Genomic DNA, 18384 nt, shown 5'->3' on the forward strand with positions numbered 1-18384 from the left:
TATATATCATTGTGTTTTTCTATAGATTTTAAACTGGTCGGAAGCATATGCACTAGTTATCTTGAATATAGTTTAGAATTAAACGAAAATAGATTTTCCAAGGTCATGGACACCAGAAATATAGCATGAAACAAGATTGAGAATGCTTCAACACATTCTAAGCTCGACATTCTCAGACGCCTACTTGAAAGATCACCATAATAATGTTTCAAGTTGATGATTATGTTGTTGATGATGATAATCGAAAAGATTTGAGAGATTTATTGCGTGTTTTGCGCACAATTGGAGCAGCCACAGCAGACTTGAATTTTAATTCAAATTGCCACGGGCCAAGCACATTTGAATGTATATTATAAGCACATATTAGGAGAATAAAAATATGCCAAAGTTTGCGATTGGATTGAAAGATCTATTATATCATCTGGCTATTATTAGATGCCTAATGTGGCGTAACCGAAAATAGCAACACTCAAGAGCATTTCTGTCCATCATGGCATACACCACACCACAAAACGCACACACACTTCGTTTGGCCTTAAGCGTTATACAAGAGACGCAAAAAAAAATTAAATAAAAAAAATTAAATAAAAATAAAATAAATAAATAAAATACAAAATAAAACAATATACGCAGCTGTCCATCAGTCAATAAACTGAAGAAGCGTCCATAATGATAACAATAATAACAACAACAACAACGACAATGACAACTTCCGCTTGCAATTACCAGGCGACTAGGCATTGAGTTGATTGTTCAGATTGACCCCAACCGCAGCCATTCATATGCAACACAGCCCATAATTTTTGATACAAATAATCGAGAAGATGAAGAATGCAAAGAGCCCTCAACTATTGTTGATTCTGTTAGCGTTTTGAGACAGTTAAACAAAATAAATGAAATAAGCAAAAGCCAAATTCAGAAATCGTGGCCGCCACGTTCAACATGCTGTTGTTGTTGTTGTTGTTTTAGCTGTAGAAGTTTTTTTTATCGACATCGCAATCTATTGTTGGCTTTCGTTTTGTTTTATAGATATCTCTATATACATATATATTTAGATATATGTGTCTTTTATATTATTTAGTATCTGAATATTATGGCCAGACGACCGACTACAATTGATATACTTTTTGAGACTCTTTTAACAATAGCAACTAGCCAACAAGACAAACCACCTAAACGCGGCTAATGCCGGCCATCAATGGAGCTGAAGTAGTCGCGTTGAACGAAGTCGATCGACATCAGCATTACCATCAGACGATCTCGATCGTACATCTATGATGCGGTAGTTGCCGCATGGATCAGTAACCGGTTTCATTTTTTGGATCGTCTCTAAAGTGAATGGCAGAGTGGCAGCGGCGAGAACTTTTTCGCAAAATGCTGTGTATAAATAGTGTCGTAAGGTCTGGTTTCAAAACAGAATCAAATTTGGATTAATCTCATAGACACGCATCGTCAGGGAGCATCTTTTAATATGGTTAGTCTGACAGCTTCCTACCTCCTCTTGGAAATCAAACACAGGACTAACTCAATCAACTATAACTCCAACTTCTACTACCTTTGCAGAAATTCTTTGTTATTGCCTTTGCTGTGATCGCAGCTGCTGCGGCTACATCCATCTCTTCGGAGTACCTGCCACCTGTCGACAATAACCTCGAAGTCGTCGCTGAGCCCATCGATCTACCCGTCGATCAGGGAGCTCTAACTGATGAGGGCTACCGTTACAAGACCGTCCGCCGCCTGAAGTACCGTCATCGTCGTGATGTCAGCGAGCTGCCCTCCGCCGAGTACCTGCCCCCTGTTGCTGAGGTTGCCCAGGACATCAGCATTGCTGCTCCCATCGAATCCGCTCCTCTGGCTGATGATGGCTACCGTTACAAGACCGTCCGCCGCCTGAAGTACCGTCACCGTCGTGATGTCAGCGAGCTGCCCTCCGCCGAGTACCTGCCCCCTGTTGCTGAGGTTGCCCAGGACATCAGCATTGCTGCTCCCATCGAATCCGCTCCTCTGGCTGATGATGGCTACCGTTACAAGACCGTCCGCCGCCTGAAGTACCGCCAGCGTCGTGATGTCAGCGAGCTGCCCTCCGCCGAGTACTTGCCCCCTGTTGCTGAGGTTGCCCAGGACATCAGCATTGCTGCTCCCATCGAATCCGCTCCTCTGGCTGATGATGGCTACCGTTACAAGACCGTCCGCCGCCTGAAGTACCGTCAGCGTCGTGATGTCAGCGAGCTGCCCTCTGCCGAGTACCTGCCCCCTGTTGCTGAGGTTGCCCAGGACATCAGCATTGCTGCTCCCATCGAATCCGCTCCTCTGGCTGATGATGGCTACCGTTACAAGACCGTCCGCCGCCTGAAGTACCGTCACCGTCGTGATGTCAGCGAGCTGCCCTCCGCCGAGTACCTGCCCCCTGTTGCTGAGGTTGCCCAGGACATCAGCATTGCTGCTCCCATCGAATCCGCTCCTCTGGCTGATGATGGCTACCGTTACAAGACCGTCCGCCGCCTGAAGTACCGTCAGCGTCGTGATGTCAGCGAGCTGCCCTCCGCCGAGTACCTGCCCCCTGTTGCTGAGGTTGCCCAGGACATCAGCATTGCTGCTCCCATCGAATCCGCTCCTCTGGCCGATGATGGCTACCGTTACAAGACCGTCCGCCGCCTGAAGTACCGTCAGCGTCGTGATGTCAGCGAGCTGCCCTCCGCCGAGTACCTGCCCCCTGTTGCTGAGGTTGCCCAGGACATCAGCATTGCTGCTCCCATCGAATCCGCTCCTCTGGCCGATGATGGCTACCGTTACAAGACCGTCCGTCGCCTGAAGTACCGCAAGCGTCGTGATGTCTCCGAGATTGTCAACGAATACCTGCCCCCTGTTGAGCAGGCCGTGATCGATGTGCCCGCCGAGACTCCCATCCTTGCCAATGATGGTTACCGCTACAAGACTGTCCGTCGTGTTATCCGTCGCCACTAAAGATACCCTCCCAACGAAATACAGGAACTGAGGTTGCCAACTAAAAACCAGGCTATGGCAATCTCAAATGAAGTTAACATAAGTGTATTAGTCAATGAGAACGAATAATTCGAGTACAAAAACAAGAAACAATAAACATGTAAAAAAAAAAATACCATTGTCTTTATCGCTGCTCTTTGCTTGCATTGCGCAAACTCCGTAGAAATATCTGCTTATCTTATCTTATCTGTCTTTAGTATTATGCTGACAACAGAGGTCTACAGATAAGATACGGGCACCTGTGGCTCGCCAAAAATCGAGTGAAATAGTTCAGTTACATTTTACAGTTTGCGACGAAAACGAGCTCCAACCCAACGAACAACTCAAAATGATGTTGCTCAAGAAGTTCTCCACCTGTTTGATGATATGTTTGGGTAAAGTTTATGTGATTTAAGTGTGTATGCAAAGTTTTAGTGGAATATATACATATGTCGAATGTGAATGTTGCTGCGGCCATGAAATGAAATGTGCAGAAGCTCCACTTCAAGAAAATACTAAGAACTTGTATTGAGACAGAGAAAATAAAGCCGTGAATTCTGTGTATAAATTAAGTTTATACAGTGCCAAAAACGAGTTAAGAATAAAATAGACTTGTTTCTTATTATGGTGAATTTTCATTTAGTGAACAAGAACTAAAAGAGAATCTACATACATAAAAATAAAATATATACAACGATAACTTATGTAAAAAAATCTGTTCTAAAGTGTTTTAAATTTAATTGATTAGACTATCTAGCTTTTCAGAGTGTAGAAACATTGTAAAACCAAAAAGTTATTAGCCCTTTCACAACAAAGTGACTACAAAATGACTAACCCAGCTAACAGTGAAGAGAATCTTCTTCTTACCTATGAGTAACATTACTATGTGTGTGCGTGTGTCATATATAGAGTCTTAAATGTGCGGGGAGCCGACAATAATTGTGTGCTTATCAGTTGCCTTCCATTGTAGCTGATAAACTTGGCTGGTTTACTCACCAGCGTTGACCCAATCATTGTGTTTGTTTGCTAATGAGTAATAGCTTCAGATTAAATTGAACTGTGTTGTAACTGTATATGTATTTGGTATGGCTATCTAAATTTTTCATTCATTGCCATCATTTGATTCTAAACATATTTTCAATTAATTTAATAAATATTTGATTTGGCTAAAGCTTAATTTAATGCACAGCAAGAGCCCTAGCTAATGCCGGATGTGGCTAAAGCTCAATTATTATTACACCATATAAATTATGAAATACAATGGAAAAACAATTAGTTTGGGCTTTGGCGGTTGACCAGTGCATTGGTCGCGGTCTCTGCGCTTTCGACTTTTTTGAAACAAATGCCAATTCTCGCACGATAATTAAATTTTCGAATATTTACAAAAGGCCGAATGTCAATCGAGACAATAGAGATATAACAATCTAAGTTGACATCCGCAATGGAAACAATAGTAAGCAGAGTAGACGTCAAATGAAGCAAGCCCCCCACGCTTCGCGCCCCAGCCAGTAGCTCTCCACGAGCTCGATCTTCGGTTTCTATTCAATTTATCATCGAAGCTAACGCGCGCGCGCGCAGATCGTTTTATACATTTTGCTTTTGTTTTATTTTTTCGTTTGTTGTTAAATGTGTTCATAATAATTAATTATTAATATTTTAACAACGCTTTGCTATGTTTTTTTTTTTTTTTTTTTTTTTTTTTTTTTTTGATGAATGCTCAACTTTGTTTTCAATGAGTTCCGTTCTAGCGTCTCATCGTTCGCTCTGTTTGATGCGGACCACACACAGTGCGTTCTTCTAATAATTGTTTGTGTTTATTTTTGTTCGCGCTTTTTGTTTTGCTTTTTGTTTTTCTTTCTTTCTCTCTCTGTATTGATAATCGACAAGGTGCTAAATAGTATAATTTGTATTGTTATTCTTTATTTACAGTTCTATTGGCATGCTGCATGCAGGAAACAGAGGCCACGCGACGCGTGAATCGCGGACGACGCACACTCACACGCAGATACTTTAGTAAGTCAAGCTGAAACACCATCAATCATTATCAATCAACAAAATAGTGGTGACATAATCTAAATCGAAGTTTGCATTTTGTAAATTAGAAGCTAATTGATTAGTTAGAGAGAACTTTTTTTTTCAACTAATCAACATCAATCAAAGCAGTAGACAAATCTAATCAAAGTATTTATGACAGTGGAATTGAAGCTTAAAGAGATATTATCTTAAGTACTTCCTTAAGATATTCAGATGCTGTAATCTAACAGTCTTTCCAGCAACGGGTTTATTACTTTAGGAACTATATTAAACTACCCTCATTCAATAAGCTTCCTCCTCATTACTAATCTCGTGACTCTTCATTGCAGCTGGCCTTGCCATACCCGGCTGGGCTGTAGTCACCTGCGTTGCTGTTGCAGAGCTCCTGCTAGGTGCTGCTCTCTACTTTGCCATGTATAAGATCATTCTGGACAAGGAACCAGAGCAGGCGAGCACCTATACACCGGCACAAACGCACGATCCGTCGTCGGGTACAGCGCAGCCAGTGCAGCCGGCGCAGCCCATGCAGCCACTACATCCAGTGCAGCCAGTACCGGTAACACCTTCGCATGCCACGACAATCGCCTAAAAATAAATAGCCGGAAGCGTTAATCGGTAGCACATGTCATTGAGTCAATCAAGCCAAACACCATACAAAACTAATATGCTTTTTATTTTATTTAAATAAATTTTTTTTTATTAATAAATCGAATAAATTTTTGTTACATATAAAATGTAAATTTGATAAAAGCCTTGCTTTTTTATTTTTATTTATTGCGGTACTATTATCGTTTATTGTCCGAGTGCCTCTTCAATTTGGCTTGGCTTTTGATATTTTTATTGATGCCAATTTGTGATCCAGTTTATCTTCTAATACGTACGTATATATATACATTTGTGTGTCGGCGGCGTCTAAGCGACAGATTGAAAGTTGTCTTAACTATTAAGTAAGGTGCTTTTGTTGTCAACTGAAACTGGTCTTAAGCCAGAGTTGCTCCGGCTTATTTAGCTGACCGTGGCATAACTTGCGGAAGCTATGAAAATTGCATTTAAGCTTACACAATATGTTGCAGACTTTTAAGCGCCACTGTAAATGATAGCTACGAGTCAGTGATGCGCCGTGAGCTAGTGTTTGGCTAGAAATTTGTATGATATGTTGCAGAGTTCAAGATAGTTGAGTTGAAATGGGAAGAGACCGTTTGTGATGTAATGTGATGTGATATGGGTGCAGATTACATATGCGAGAAAATGAGATTTACGTGAAAAAAAATTAAGTTGGGAGTTAATCGAAAAGATGGGAGTTGAAGCAATCAAAGCTATGACTAGAGGTTTCTTTTCATGTATATATCATATATATTATAAGCGAAATTAAATATAAAAATATAAATATAAAATATAAATCATCATTAACCTGAATCTCGCCTTAATCATTACTTAAAAACTCATCATCTTAAAAAAGAATCTTTACCCAAATCTAAAATATTTAACATTAGCCCAGTCACAATCGTTGGCTGTAACATCTGCCGCTATAGATGCCACTTGCTATGGCTGACACTCAATATCACTTGGCTGGCAAAAAAAAAAAAAAAAAAAAAAAAAAAAAAATAAATGCAAGTCGTCCGCTTTGCGCTGACAAATCGAAATTTGTTATAAACGCAATTGATAAATCCCCGAGCGGCACTTGAGCTACAGCTTCAGCTGAGCTGAATCTGCCACTGAAGCTGGTGGTAAAGTTGAAGCTGATGATGATGCTGGGGAAGCCGAGGGGCAGGACCGCACGGTCCGCTGCTATGGCAGCCAAGTAGCTGTAAATGCCAACAATTGCCGCTGCGCAAATCTTTGCTATAGTAACGCGAGGCACATGAGGCCATCTGGGGGGAGAGGCGGACGTGGCCGCTGCCGCTGCCGCTGCAGCCGCATAACCAAAGCGGATTTCAAATTGACACAAAACAGACAAAAAGCAAATCGTTTAGGCGCAACCACCCGCAGACGAAGCAAAAGCAGGAACAGCAGCAGCAGCCACCGCCGCAGCCCCGGCCACAATAGCAGCTCTATACCACACATGCAAGCACAGTGGGCCATGTGGAGCAGTGGTGCACAGACTGTGGGAAATTTGTGTAACGTAGCCAAGTTTAAAAACTGAAAAAGAAATAGCGAAAAAGGCTTCCAAAAGAGGGCAAAGCCGGCGATACAAATGCCGGCAAAGCTAGTCAGGCAGCGCAGCCTGAAGGATACTTTGGTTTTGGTTGGCATAACAAAGCCACACACAAAGGACTTGGTTCCAGCTACGTTGTACATGTGTTTGTATGTGTGTGTATTTGTTGTTATTCTTCTCATATGAGCGGCTTTATTGGCATATATATTGTTGTAACTGCAATGCGAGTTTTAAAGAAATGGGCAAACGTGTTTTGGAAAGCACTTTCGCCGCGATTGAAATTAGATATAAGTATACATATATTTAATAAATATTACTATAACATTTTACAACAATAGAACACTGTGGATTCATGGCGCTTTTAAAGCTATATCTACTCGCATGCTTCAACTACTTAATAATATAAATATCATATGACTACAAAGCTGTTCTTGAACTACTTAAATATCCCACAACCTTAAAAAAAACCTTAAAACATATTTCTTATGTGTTGAATCAAAGCTGTTTTCAAGTTATAAAAACAAAGAAACTGCTCCACATTAAAGCTAATGAATTGGCAAGTTTGAAGTGTTTCTTTACGATGAATCAATCAATGAATAACAGCAGTGATTAAGCCTGCGTAGCCAAAGCTAAGAAAATATTTTCATTCCTAATCTCTGATACGCGTACAGCTTTGTTTATAATCGGTTTAAAAGCTGTTTCAAATCTTTAATGAAAACACAAAATATATGCAGATTCACCAATAGTCAAAATTTTAACTAATATTGTAATTTCAAAAGCTCAACTCTGAAGCACTTCTACTATATCAAAGAGAAAGTTACATGGAACGCCCTTATGAGCCTCTCTAGACAACAGCTCTCTCACTCACTCACTCTCAGTCTCGCTCTTTCTTTGGTAGTGTTAAAGTTTATCAACAAATCGTCAACATTGCTGCTGCTGCTGCTGCTGCTGCTGGCTGACCCAATGCAATGTCTGCAAAGAGTCGCATCATATTTATTTATAGCCCAGCATAAACCCAATGCATATACACACATATTTTCAGCTTGGCCTCAGACTGACCACAAGCTGTATAAAAAAGGTGGCGAACGTGACGCTGGTTGGGGCTGCATCTTAGAGGAGCTGACAGTTTGGCAGCCATTTTACAATGTTATCAATTGCTGTTGGTGTTGTTGTCGTTGCTGTTGTGCTTTGGCCCGGATTTTAGCCATGTACACTTGTTGTAAACAACAACATTAACAAGGGTTTACTCGAATAGAAGCAGCAGGGGTCGGCAGGTGTTGCAGGAGAAGGGACATGCACACACTCATAAGCATTCATTGGAAATCCTTTTCGATTTATTTGCGTATTCAAACGGAAACATTTAAAGTGATTGCGGATGCAAATTTCTGCCAAAGTGTATATCTGTGTGTGTGTGTGTGTGTGTGTGTGTGTGTGTGTGTGTAGGCAGCTGGAACACACAACAAAAAAGGAGGAGAAAAAAAAACGTGGCTCAGATATAGTATGCCACTACCCTGCCTTGTCAGCTACCCTCAACTGATTTACTTTACCATTCCACTTCTTTTTTTCATTCTTTCTTGGTTTTTCGAGAGATCTGAGAGCGTTTACCAGCGCGTGCCTGGCAACATTTGCGGTTTTTACGCCAACTTCACACATTTTCTTGTGTCGGTTTGCTTTGCTTTTGCTTTTGCATTGGTTTGTGTTTTTATTTATTTTATTGTTGTTGCCCTGCCATGAGAATTTCAATTTTTAACACAGGTGCTTCTGTTTGTTGAAAAAATAAATATCAATCATACGCCCCAGCAGCCGAGCCCTAAGCAGCTGCCGAGCTGCCCCCTCCGGGCAAACGACAAGTTGTGTATTTGTTTCAATTTATTTATTTTTATAAAATATTGATATATATATTTCTCTTATATTTTCATCGGCAATAAGTGAGATGATCATGATAATTATAATTTATTTATTATATATTTTCTTATTAATTTATTCTCATATTATTCTTAACTTTAATTGCACTTTATGCTAGAAATCTGAACTCTTTTTTAAGCTTATTTAAGTAATAATATTTATTTTATATATTCTATAAATTTACGTAATATTTCCTTCAATTTGTTTTTTGTGTACGCAACCCAATTCAAGCTGTCGGCTCTTTGCATATATGTGTGACTCGCAACGTTTCTTATTGTGCTCTATTAATTTCACACTTAACTATGAAAAAAAAAAAATGTTAATGACTGGCAATTGTTTGTGTGGAGTGAGGGGATGACCCGCATTCTAAATAGCCAGCTGATCGGCTGCTCCATTAGTTAACTGTATCCAAAGCACTTTATCGGCAATTGTTGGCGGCGGCGTGCTAATTGCCTCATAGCGATCAGCTAAAGACAACAATATGCTTATCCAACTATCTGTGAGTGCACGTATGCACATAGATATATCTCTTTGAATGACTTACAGCGGTTACTATATCGCTTATCAGTTACAGAACCATGCCAGCTAATGAGACCAATCATATTATAAAAGTTTCAATAGCTGCAACTCGCACGCGCCCATGAAATGTCTACTAATGATTCAGCAAAGAATGCACTTAAAGAAATCTAGATGGTCTCACTGTGGACAAAGAAATGGTCATTTCGCCACTTCAACACAAGTGTGGACGGACCACAGAACGATTTCAAATTGAAATTAGAATGCAACTAAAACAAAACAATTTAAATAAATTAGAAGCAATGCGAATGCGAGCGCACAATGGAAATGTTGTTTTTTTTTTTAGGGGGCAGTGCGCTGAATTATTTAGCAAGTGCAGAAGAGGCGGTCATGGCAGCAATAGCTGTAGCCGAAGCAAATTAAATCAAATAGTTATATCATGCGAATAAATCGACGCGGATATATCGCACATACGCCCCGTTGAACGGCTGGCAGTCAAGCGCTACAGCTACTTACGAGCCTCGCACCCAGAGCTGGGCATCAGTACGTGCATTGCGCTCAACAGCAGCAGATCGTTCCACTTCGCGTGTGCCAGTTAGCGCGAGTGTGTGTATAGATATATATATGTGTGTGTGTGCGCGAGCGAAAACTAAAAAGCGTACAAATATTTGCACAGAAAAGAGACAGAGACAGAGACAGCGTCAGGGACCGCTGTGCGAGAGAGTAAAAGATTCTTGCTGTCTGCTGCACTTACGCTTCTAATTCCCCGGCGTATCCACACGCGTGCTGCAACGGCTACGACGCGGATTTGAGTCGCTGTGCAAGAATCGAGCACAACTCCAATCACCATCGACGACCGTCTTGTACATACACAAAACCTATACATATATACCATCTCGATAAGTTTTTTGTTGCATTTCTGCGGGGTCCATCATGCATACGCCGGCGAGCAAAGTGTCGGGCTACGTTGTCCTGATGATTGTGCAAATAGTTTTCCTGGTACTATTCTGGCTTTTCGTGCGTTACGACAAGTCCGCTCTGCCGGCACGCCTCGACAATGAAGACGCTGGATCAGCAGAGGAACACGTTTCGAAATATCCCCGTGAGTAGCTATCATTTTTAGTTGTCACCTTGCCGACAGCGCCTGAGCTTTTCCCCCTTGCCGCCTCGTCCAGCTTCACTCATTCCCACACCTTCATGTCTAGCCCGTGCTGCGGATTTTCAAAGTAAACGCTGCACTATGCAGGGTCAGGTGATTGAGAGTGCAATCGACTGGCAGATACCCTATACTAAATCGTTATCATAATCCTCTTATCATATCTTCATTCTCATTCTTCTATTCATTCTCAATTCTTTCCCGTTCTGTTTCACTTTGTCTGTCGCTGCTTCCAGCTCGTTTGCAATCCCATTCCCGTTTCCCATTTCGATTTCATTCGCTTTTCCATTCCCATTCTCAATCTTATTCTCGTTTTCGTTCCCATTTCTCATTTGCATTCACTAATTAACATTATTATGATATATTATTATATTATAAAATGTTTTATATGTTTTAACAAGTCGTTAACATTACTTTCTATCTCTTCTACAAATGAACCATTTCCAATGTCAATCATTTTGTGCATAAAAAAGTTGGTTAATTTCTCACTTCTAATGGGTTTGGCTTCCAAAAAAGTTTTGCCCGTTTGGTGAGAAAGGGTCATATGATATCATCAATAGTTAATTGACAAGCAAGTAGCAACTAAATGGCGACAGCCCATCAACTGGCCACTAATGACTCGAGCCAGCTGACTCGATGTTGACTTGTCAGCAAGATTGGCATTTTATCTGAGCTGTCCGAGTGCCAAGTGGGGGGGCCCACCCAGGCTGTCAGTTGCCGATTGTCTTGATGCGATTGCGTGACATTTATATCTGATAAGCTCTTCTGAACGATTTCATAAAGACAACGGCAACGATGACTAAATGAACATTCAGATAATTATAAATAGAAATGGGTGGGAGTAGGAGTGGGGTCTGCACGACTGGGAACTGCACTCAACAACTCAACTTAATTGCTCTCTAATCTATATTATATAAAATTTATGTGTCAAATTTAGCATAGAAATAGCATTAAACATTTTTCTGATTTTTTGCAAAATTAATTACAGTTAAAAGCAAGCACAATACCAAGCTTCAGTTAATCCTGCATATTAAAAGACCGATTACCCATGCCAGTTGACCTTTCCACACACACACACACACACACACTCTGTCTCCCTTTCTGTATCTATCTCAGCTTCTCTTTGTCAGGTGTTTGGTGTCTCATAAATAAATAAAGTTATTTTTGATCATAGTCTACTTAAAGTCCCGCGGTAGCAATTGCATTAATTACTTCTGCCACAGTGGGGCCAAAGCGAATACCAAAAAACAAAACTGGAAGCCGAGGAGACACACAAACACACACACACACACACACAAATGAATAATTAAAGTCATTAATTTCAATTTATGCAAATGTGTCTCTGTAAACAACTTGTTGCAATTCATAATAAATAAATTAAACCGCATTTCACACTAATTGCACCCGCACACCAATTCACACACACACACGCACACACAGCTATATGGACACACATGGTTAGCCTGGCTGTGTCTAGGGCTTCAACTGCGCCTCTGTTGACATCAATCTCAATGCAATTGACTTTTGGCAGCAGACAATTGGCCAATTAATTGCAACGACTTGACTCAATTAATAAGCGTGCCAAGGCATGCGGCAAAAGCTGAGCGACCTCATGGCTAGACCCAGCTGCATTCCAGGATATTGAAACTGCTTTGGTCTATATATCGATTTCTATGTTCTGCCTTGATTTCTGATCTAAGGCTGAGGAATATAATGATTCGAGAATGTGATATTCAACTCTATCTATAAGGTCTCCTTTTGATGCCTTAAAAGGACTACAGATATTAGAGTATAATTTTTATAAGGCTTGGATAGCTCTGCCATATAACCCCATCTCAAGTTTCACTTTCAGAATTCCAGGACATTCAGGTTATGATATTTATTGGCTTTGGCTTCCTGATGACCTTTCTGCGCAAGTATGGCTATAGTGCCACGGGCTATACACTCTTCATGGCCGCCTTGGTGGTGCAATGGTCGGTGCTGATGAAGGGCTTCCTGCACATGGAGGGTGGCAAGATCAGGTGAGCTACAGCGACTACAACAGCTATAAATGTTGCCTGCCAATCCAAATAATTGCGCAATGGCCATTAATTAATTGCATTTGAGTATGCATACATACACACACATACACACACACACGCACACACACACACGCCTGCGAATATCGAGTCCAAAGCAAATAAGTTTAAGAAATTAAGAAAAATGTGCTCAAAGACGTAATGAATTTATGTAATTACTTTAACTTGAGCAGGATTCGCAGGTGCTTCCCGCTTGAGGGCATCGTCGAAGCAAAGACTACTTCAACTAAGTGCCTTGGCAAACAGGACAACAACAACTTTAAGGGTGGGGGTGGGGGGAGAAAGCCGTAGCAAAGGTCACGATGCAAATAAAAAACACTTTAAACTGTTTGCTTTGCCATTTCATTTAGCATCAAGTATAAAATCTTCTTTCATCTTCTTCTCTATCTCTCTCTTTCTCTATCTCTCTCTCTCTCTCGACAGCCTCTCGCTGGAGAGCATCATAGATGCGGACATTGCCGCCGCCGTGCCACTAATCAGCATGGGCGCACTGCTCGGACGCACCACGCCCATTCAGCTGCTTTGCATGTCCATCGTTGAGGTTGCGCTGTTCGCGGCCAATGAGTATTTGGCTTTAAATATACTGAGTGTAAGTGAAAGAGCAACGAACAGGAAATTTGATTGGTGAATAAGATAAGAGATGTGATATTAGAGAATGAGTGAAATATATATTCTTCAGCTCTACTTTACATATATATCCATCATCTTCTTCTAATCCCCCTATCGTCCCTCCACAGATCTGCGATTGTGGTGGCTCTATAACTGTGCACGCCTTTGGCGCCTACTTTGGCCTGGCTGTGGCCATGATGCTGCGCCCATCGAGCGACCAGAACGAGGCGGGCAAGCACGAGGGAGCGAACTATACATCGGATATATTCGCAATGATCGGCACCACTTTCCTCTGGGTGTACTGGCCGAGCTTTAACTCAGTGCTGGCAGCTGGCACTGGCGGCGAGCGGGCCATATTGAACACGTTCCTCTCATTAGCCGCGGCAACAGGTGAGTCACGTGCCACGCTAGCAAGGCGGCGCACAGTTCCGAGGCAATTAGCTGAATCAAGTGACGGCTCAGCTGCCTCTATCTTGTAGAGATATGTACCCTCTCTCTCTCTATATATATAGAAATATTTATATATGTATATATGTATTCCTGTCCGGCCTGCGTTAATTATAATGTTGGCACTGCTATTAGCCGAGGTGGCGCCAGTCGCTAAAATTGAAAAGGTCCAGGCCCTTCAAATCTTTATGCATGCAACTCACAAACTAATTAAATGTCAAATAGTTTCGTTAACACATTTCAAAATTTATTTTGAGCACGTAGCACACATAAAAACGTTGCCAAGAGCCAGGAGCAGGAGCCAGGGCCAGGAGCTGAAGCTGGCTAGCATTTAACTCTATGTATACATCGCTCTGTCTGTCTGTGTATGTGTGTGTGTGTGTGTGTGTGTGTGTGTATATATATGTATGGGTCAACTATGTTTGACCATGGCCATGTCGTACACAACATATAGAGAATGTTCTAAAAGCAAACGCTGGGCCAAGAGGCGGCGCAGGGGCGAAGTGGGCTTGTGCTCTTGGCTCGGTTAATGTAAATAACAAAACACAAATTAAATGTATACAAAAGGGCATCCGGCAATGACTACAGAAACACCAACAACAGCAACGAATGGAACAGCAGCTGAGATAAGCTAGGCGAGCGCTGGACACTGTTCAAGCAGAGCTGAGCGTCGGATAGAGAGCGATAGAAGGGGGCGCAACAGGGAATCTGTTGGCGACACTGAACGGAGGCGTCTGTGGCCAAAGAAGAGCCTTGCCAGGGATATTAAAGCCCTCATGTTACACCAATAGCAGCAGCAGCAGAGGCAACACCTAAACAGTGCCATCAGACCATATGAGAGCGTAGACAAAAAAAAAGAGACAGTAGCTAGTCGAACTTAAAATGCGCTATAAAATGGCAGACATCAATAGTAGAAAATATATAGGAGTTCTTTAAAAGGAAATGAATCACTTTACATTAAAATTATTGATAGAAAACAACAAGAAAAAACGAATTATAGTAAAGTAGTTCAAAAATATTCTACTAGTAGTCAGCTATAAATACTAAATACTCTCTATTTAGATTCTGTACTATCTGTAAGATAGTATATGTACGATATGTACGATAGTATATGTACGATATATATAAGACATTAGTATTCTCTAGGCTCCCACACAAATACTCAACTTTTCTCACCTCACTTTATACACACTCAAATGCATCAAACAGCTCAACATATTCGGCATGCCTTTAGCTGAAAAATAGATATGTATATAATGAAAAAACTGGCTAGCTGTGGGGCTGTGCCGGCGTGGCAGGACATTTTATGCGGAAGGATGTGCGATTAGTTGAGTCAACGTGTGGGGCAGCCTGGGCTGGGCTGTGTGTTTCGCTTTAGGGGCCATGTCGCAACGTTCAGTGGCTGGTTACTTGGCTCGCTAGTTGTGTTGCCTTAATTAAACTAAAGCTGGGATTCAGTTCAATGCCTGAAATTAGAGGCGGTTACCGTTGGGGTGTGGCACACACTCTCTCCGTGTGTGTGTGTGTGTGTGTTGGTCATGCGGGTGCTGCTGCGACATGCATAGCAGACGACGACGCCATTTGGTGTCCAAATGCGGCGCCAACAGCAAAATACGCCCCAGTTGTTGTTTTCACACCAAGCTCGAAACGAGCCTGTGTTGGTCTGGCCTGCCGTCTCGTTTCTAGTCACGATCCGAGTCCTGGTCAGTCTTTGCCGCCGCTGCCCGTCGCCCGCATTGGGGCCAACACAACGGTTAAGCACAAAACACATTTTATAGTCACAACTGACACCATTGGCGTTAATTTAAATTGTTAAATGTGCAAGCAGCAGCAGTGACAACAACAAAAGCTACAATAAGTGAAGTATATACGACTAGCATATACCCTGCCTGGATGGATTCTAAGATCGGTTTTCAGAAGTTATAGTTTAATGGGCATACAAAGAAACTTAAGCTAGCCCATTTAAGGCGTATAAGGTTTGAGGACTTTCATAACATATATTGCCCCAATGCCTATTTATCTATAAATAATATACTTATAGGGATAGCTTCTTAATACCTTAAGATCAATATAGAATTCAGTCTTAGGTTGGTCTATATATATTCCATTTGATATTTATCGATAACCTTCTGCTCAAGCTAATTTATTTACCCGCTTCACATCCTCGGCATACCTTATTTGCCACTCGGTTGCAGGATATTGGGTTTAACAACAAGCTAGAAACAACTGACGCCCCAAATCTCGGTTGCTTACGAAGCTTGCCCGAGCTTTCATTTCAGGGACCTTGGTTGTAAAAATGTTGTTTAATTGATTTTAAAGCCAGAAATTTTGCAGTACTCGTAATTCTGTGTCGCCTGGACGTTGTCAAAAGCTGTTTTTGAAATTGTTGCGGTTGCAATGTTGTTGCTGTTGTTGTTGTTGTCGGTGTTGGTCCGGTTGTGATTTGCTTATTTGCAGTTGCCACAGCCACCGAACGAAACGTCCCGTATTAACTAATTTATGCAAATTATTATTGCTGCAACATATGTTTCGCCATAAAATGAAGATTTTTAAGTATTTAGTGTTATTTTTGCCTAGATTTATGTTTAGCCCAGGCAATAAACTGAAGTGTTCCCCTCTGTTGTCAGGACAACAGCCAACGGATGGGATGCACGAGAAGCAAGCCCGAGAGAGATAGAGAGCGAGATGGAGAGCGAGAGGACTTGTCCGTTGCCTTGTTTACATTTTTATTAGTTTTGTGTTTATGAACTGCGGTTGTGGCCGAACATTGTGGCCCATTAGCTTCGCTTGGGTGATTTAGGAGAATGTTGTCATTACCAACTGGAGCTGTGCTAGAGATGGGCCACAAGCGAAATATTTTATAATTAAATTAAAAAGTTATGATTAATGAAATATTATTAATAAAGTATTTGAGAGGTAATATTCGTGCGAAATCTAGCATCATATCACGTGACCATAGCCACAGATCTCGCCTCTAGTGTCTGAATGCCTTTATTAAAGCGGGTGAATTTAATAGAGCTTCTGCTCTAATAGGCATACATTATAAGAATATGTTTTACAGTTTTCGTTTAAACGTAATTCATTACCTAGCATAAAATATTCGTGCAGTCGTGCTCTCGTAACGATAGCTCATCGCTAAGCAGGGACTGCACACAAACATATGCACGTATTACATACTCACGCGCACACCACACACACTTAAACATTACATTAAATACAGCTGTAGAAGTGTCTTCATTAAAAACTTATACATATACAAATATTTTGATTAGTACTTACCCACATCAAACATAATATCTAATATGACAATAGCTATTTATTTTGCGATGATTTCCATTAATCCATTATTTCACACGCACACACAAAACAAAAATAAAACAAAAACAACAATCAAAGCTGGTAGGGGCATCTCCTTATTTATTTAGATTAAGCTATAATTCCATTTAATGCACACAGCAAAAAAAAATAAGCTGATTTGAATATGGCACTTTCATCATTTAATAATATTTAAAAATATTTTCACAGTACTGCGTGCCGGCACTGTATTTTTCTACACAAAAAATAAATAAATAGCACACACAAACACAAGGTAGTTTTCACTTCGTCTTCTCATAATTGCACATTTTGCGATAGGTTAAGCAGCGCCAAGCTGTGTTCTTTACATATGTATTTAAGATAATTTTTGCACATTAACTCTTAAACGAATCAAATTTCTAGCACTATAAATTTACGACAGCCACTCCACTCGCACCTTTTTGAGTAATAAGTGTGGCCAGAGTAGAAAGAAGAGAGTGATGCCAGAAAACTTTCGATCGTGCATAAATATCGCTGCTTGCCAAAATACTAACAACGTCACATATCTAAAGTATCGATGGCGCCAAGCTCTAAAAAATACTGCTGTATACATTTTAAGCAAAGAGAAATATTGACGAGCGCACATACATAAATTGAATAGATAATCCAGCTGCTGCCTGCTGATAACGTAAAGAGTAGTAGAGCACTTGAGTTGCAGTTGATGAAGCACTCATTCCACTGATGTTGCTCTCGTTTTAACCGTATGCTTCTCTGCTTTCAGTGACCAGCTTCGTTGTATCGGCGCTTGTCAGCCATGAGAATAAATTGGATATGGTGCACGTGCAGAATTCGACGCTCGCTGGAGGCGTTGCCGTTGGCACCGTTTGCAATCTGCTTCTCGGAGCGCATGGTGCTGTCTTAATTGGCATTATCGCCGGCACGATTTCGGTGCTAGGCTATCGCTATTTAACCGTAAGTTGAACAACCCTAAAGACGAGTTGCATGTAGTCCATGCAAATACGAGGCGTTATTCTAATCGGAGTAGGAGTTGGAGTTGCACTGGAAGTGGAAGTGGGAATACGAGTTGGAGTTTGAGGTGGACTAGCAGACCCGGTTACATGCTATGAGCTTCCACTTTTGTGCTCCGGTCCATCGTCTGTTGCGTTTTAATTAGCGCGCCTAGTCGAAAAATGTGACGCTAATGAGTA

General features: G+C 41.3%; 3 protein-coding genes across 3 annotated transcripts in view; all 3 read left to right on the forward strand.

The window, feature by feature from the left end:
* The first annotated feature begins 1316 nt into the window (after positions 1-1316).
* Positions 1317-3112, forward strand: LOC108650536 (uncharacterized). The gene is made up of 2 exons (XM_089259932.1): positions 1317-1474; positions 1564-3112. The coding sequence occupies exons 1-2, from the start codon at positions 1472-1474 to the stop codon at positions 2962-2964; spliced, it is 1404 nt and encodes a 467-aa protein (XP_089116058.1). The 5' UTR covers positions 1317-1471; the 3' UTR covers positions 2965-3112.
* Positions 3113-3223: 111 nt separating this feature from the next.
* hoka (membrane protein hoka) lies at positions 3224-5766 on the forward strand. Its single transcript, XM_018099782.3, has 3 exons — positions 3224-3377; positions 4912-4995; positions 5346-5766. Exons 1-3 carry the CDS (start codon positions 3332-3334, stop codon positions 5603-5605), a joined length of 390 nt encoding a protein of 129 aa, XP_017955271.1. The 5' UTR covers positions 3224-3331; the 3' UTR covers positions 5606-5766.
* A 4317-nt stretch (positions 5767-10083) lies between these two features.
* Positions 10084-18384, forward strand: part of Rh50 (Rhesus blood group-associated glycoprotein Rh50) — a 9403-nt gene continuing 1102 nt past the window's right edge. Inside the window, exons 1-5 of the mRNA XM_018102637.3 lie at positions 10084-10694; positions 12601-12769; positions 13250-13415; positions 13564-13825; positions 17958-18148. Of these exons, the coding sequence (XP_017958126.1) occupies positions 10526-10694; positions 12601-12769; positions 13250-13415; positions 13564-13825; positions 17958-18148 (957 nt within the window). The 5' untranslated portion in view covers positions 10084-10525. The remainder of the gene's footprint in view (positions 10695-12600; positions 12770-13249; positions 13416-13563; positions 13826-17957; positions 18149-18384) is intronic.

The sequence above is a fragment of the Drosophila navojoa genome, chromosome 4, assembly GCF_054131105.1.
Source record: "Drosophila navojoa isolate 15081-1374.11 chromosome 4, UAZ_NAV_1.0, whole genome shotgun sequence".
Lineage (NCBI taxonomy): Eukaryota > Metazoa > Arthropoda > Insecta > Diptera > Drosophilidae > Drosophila > Drosophila navojoa.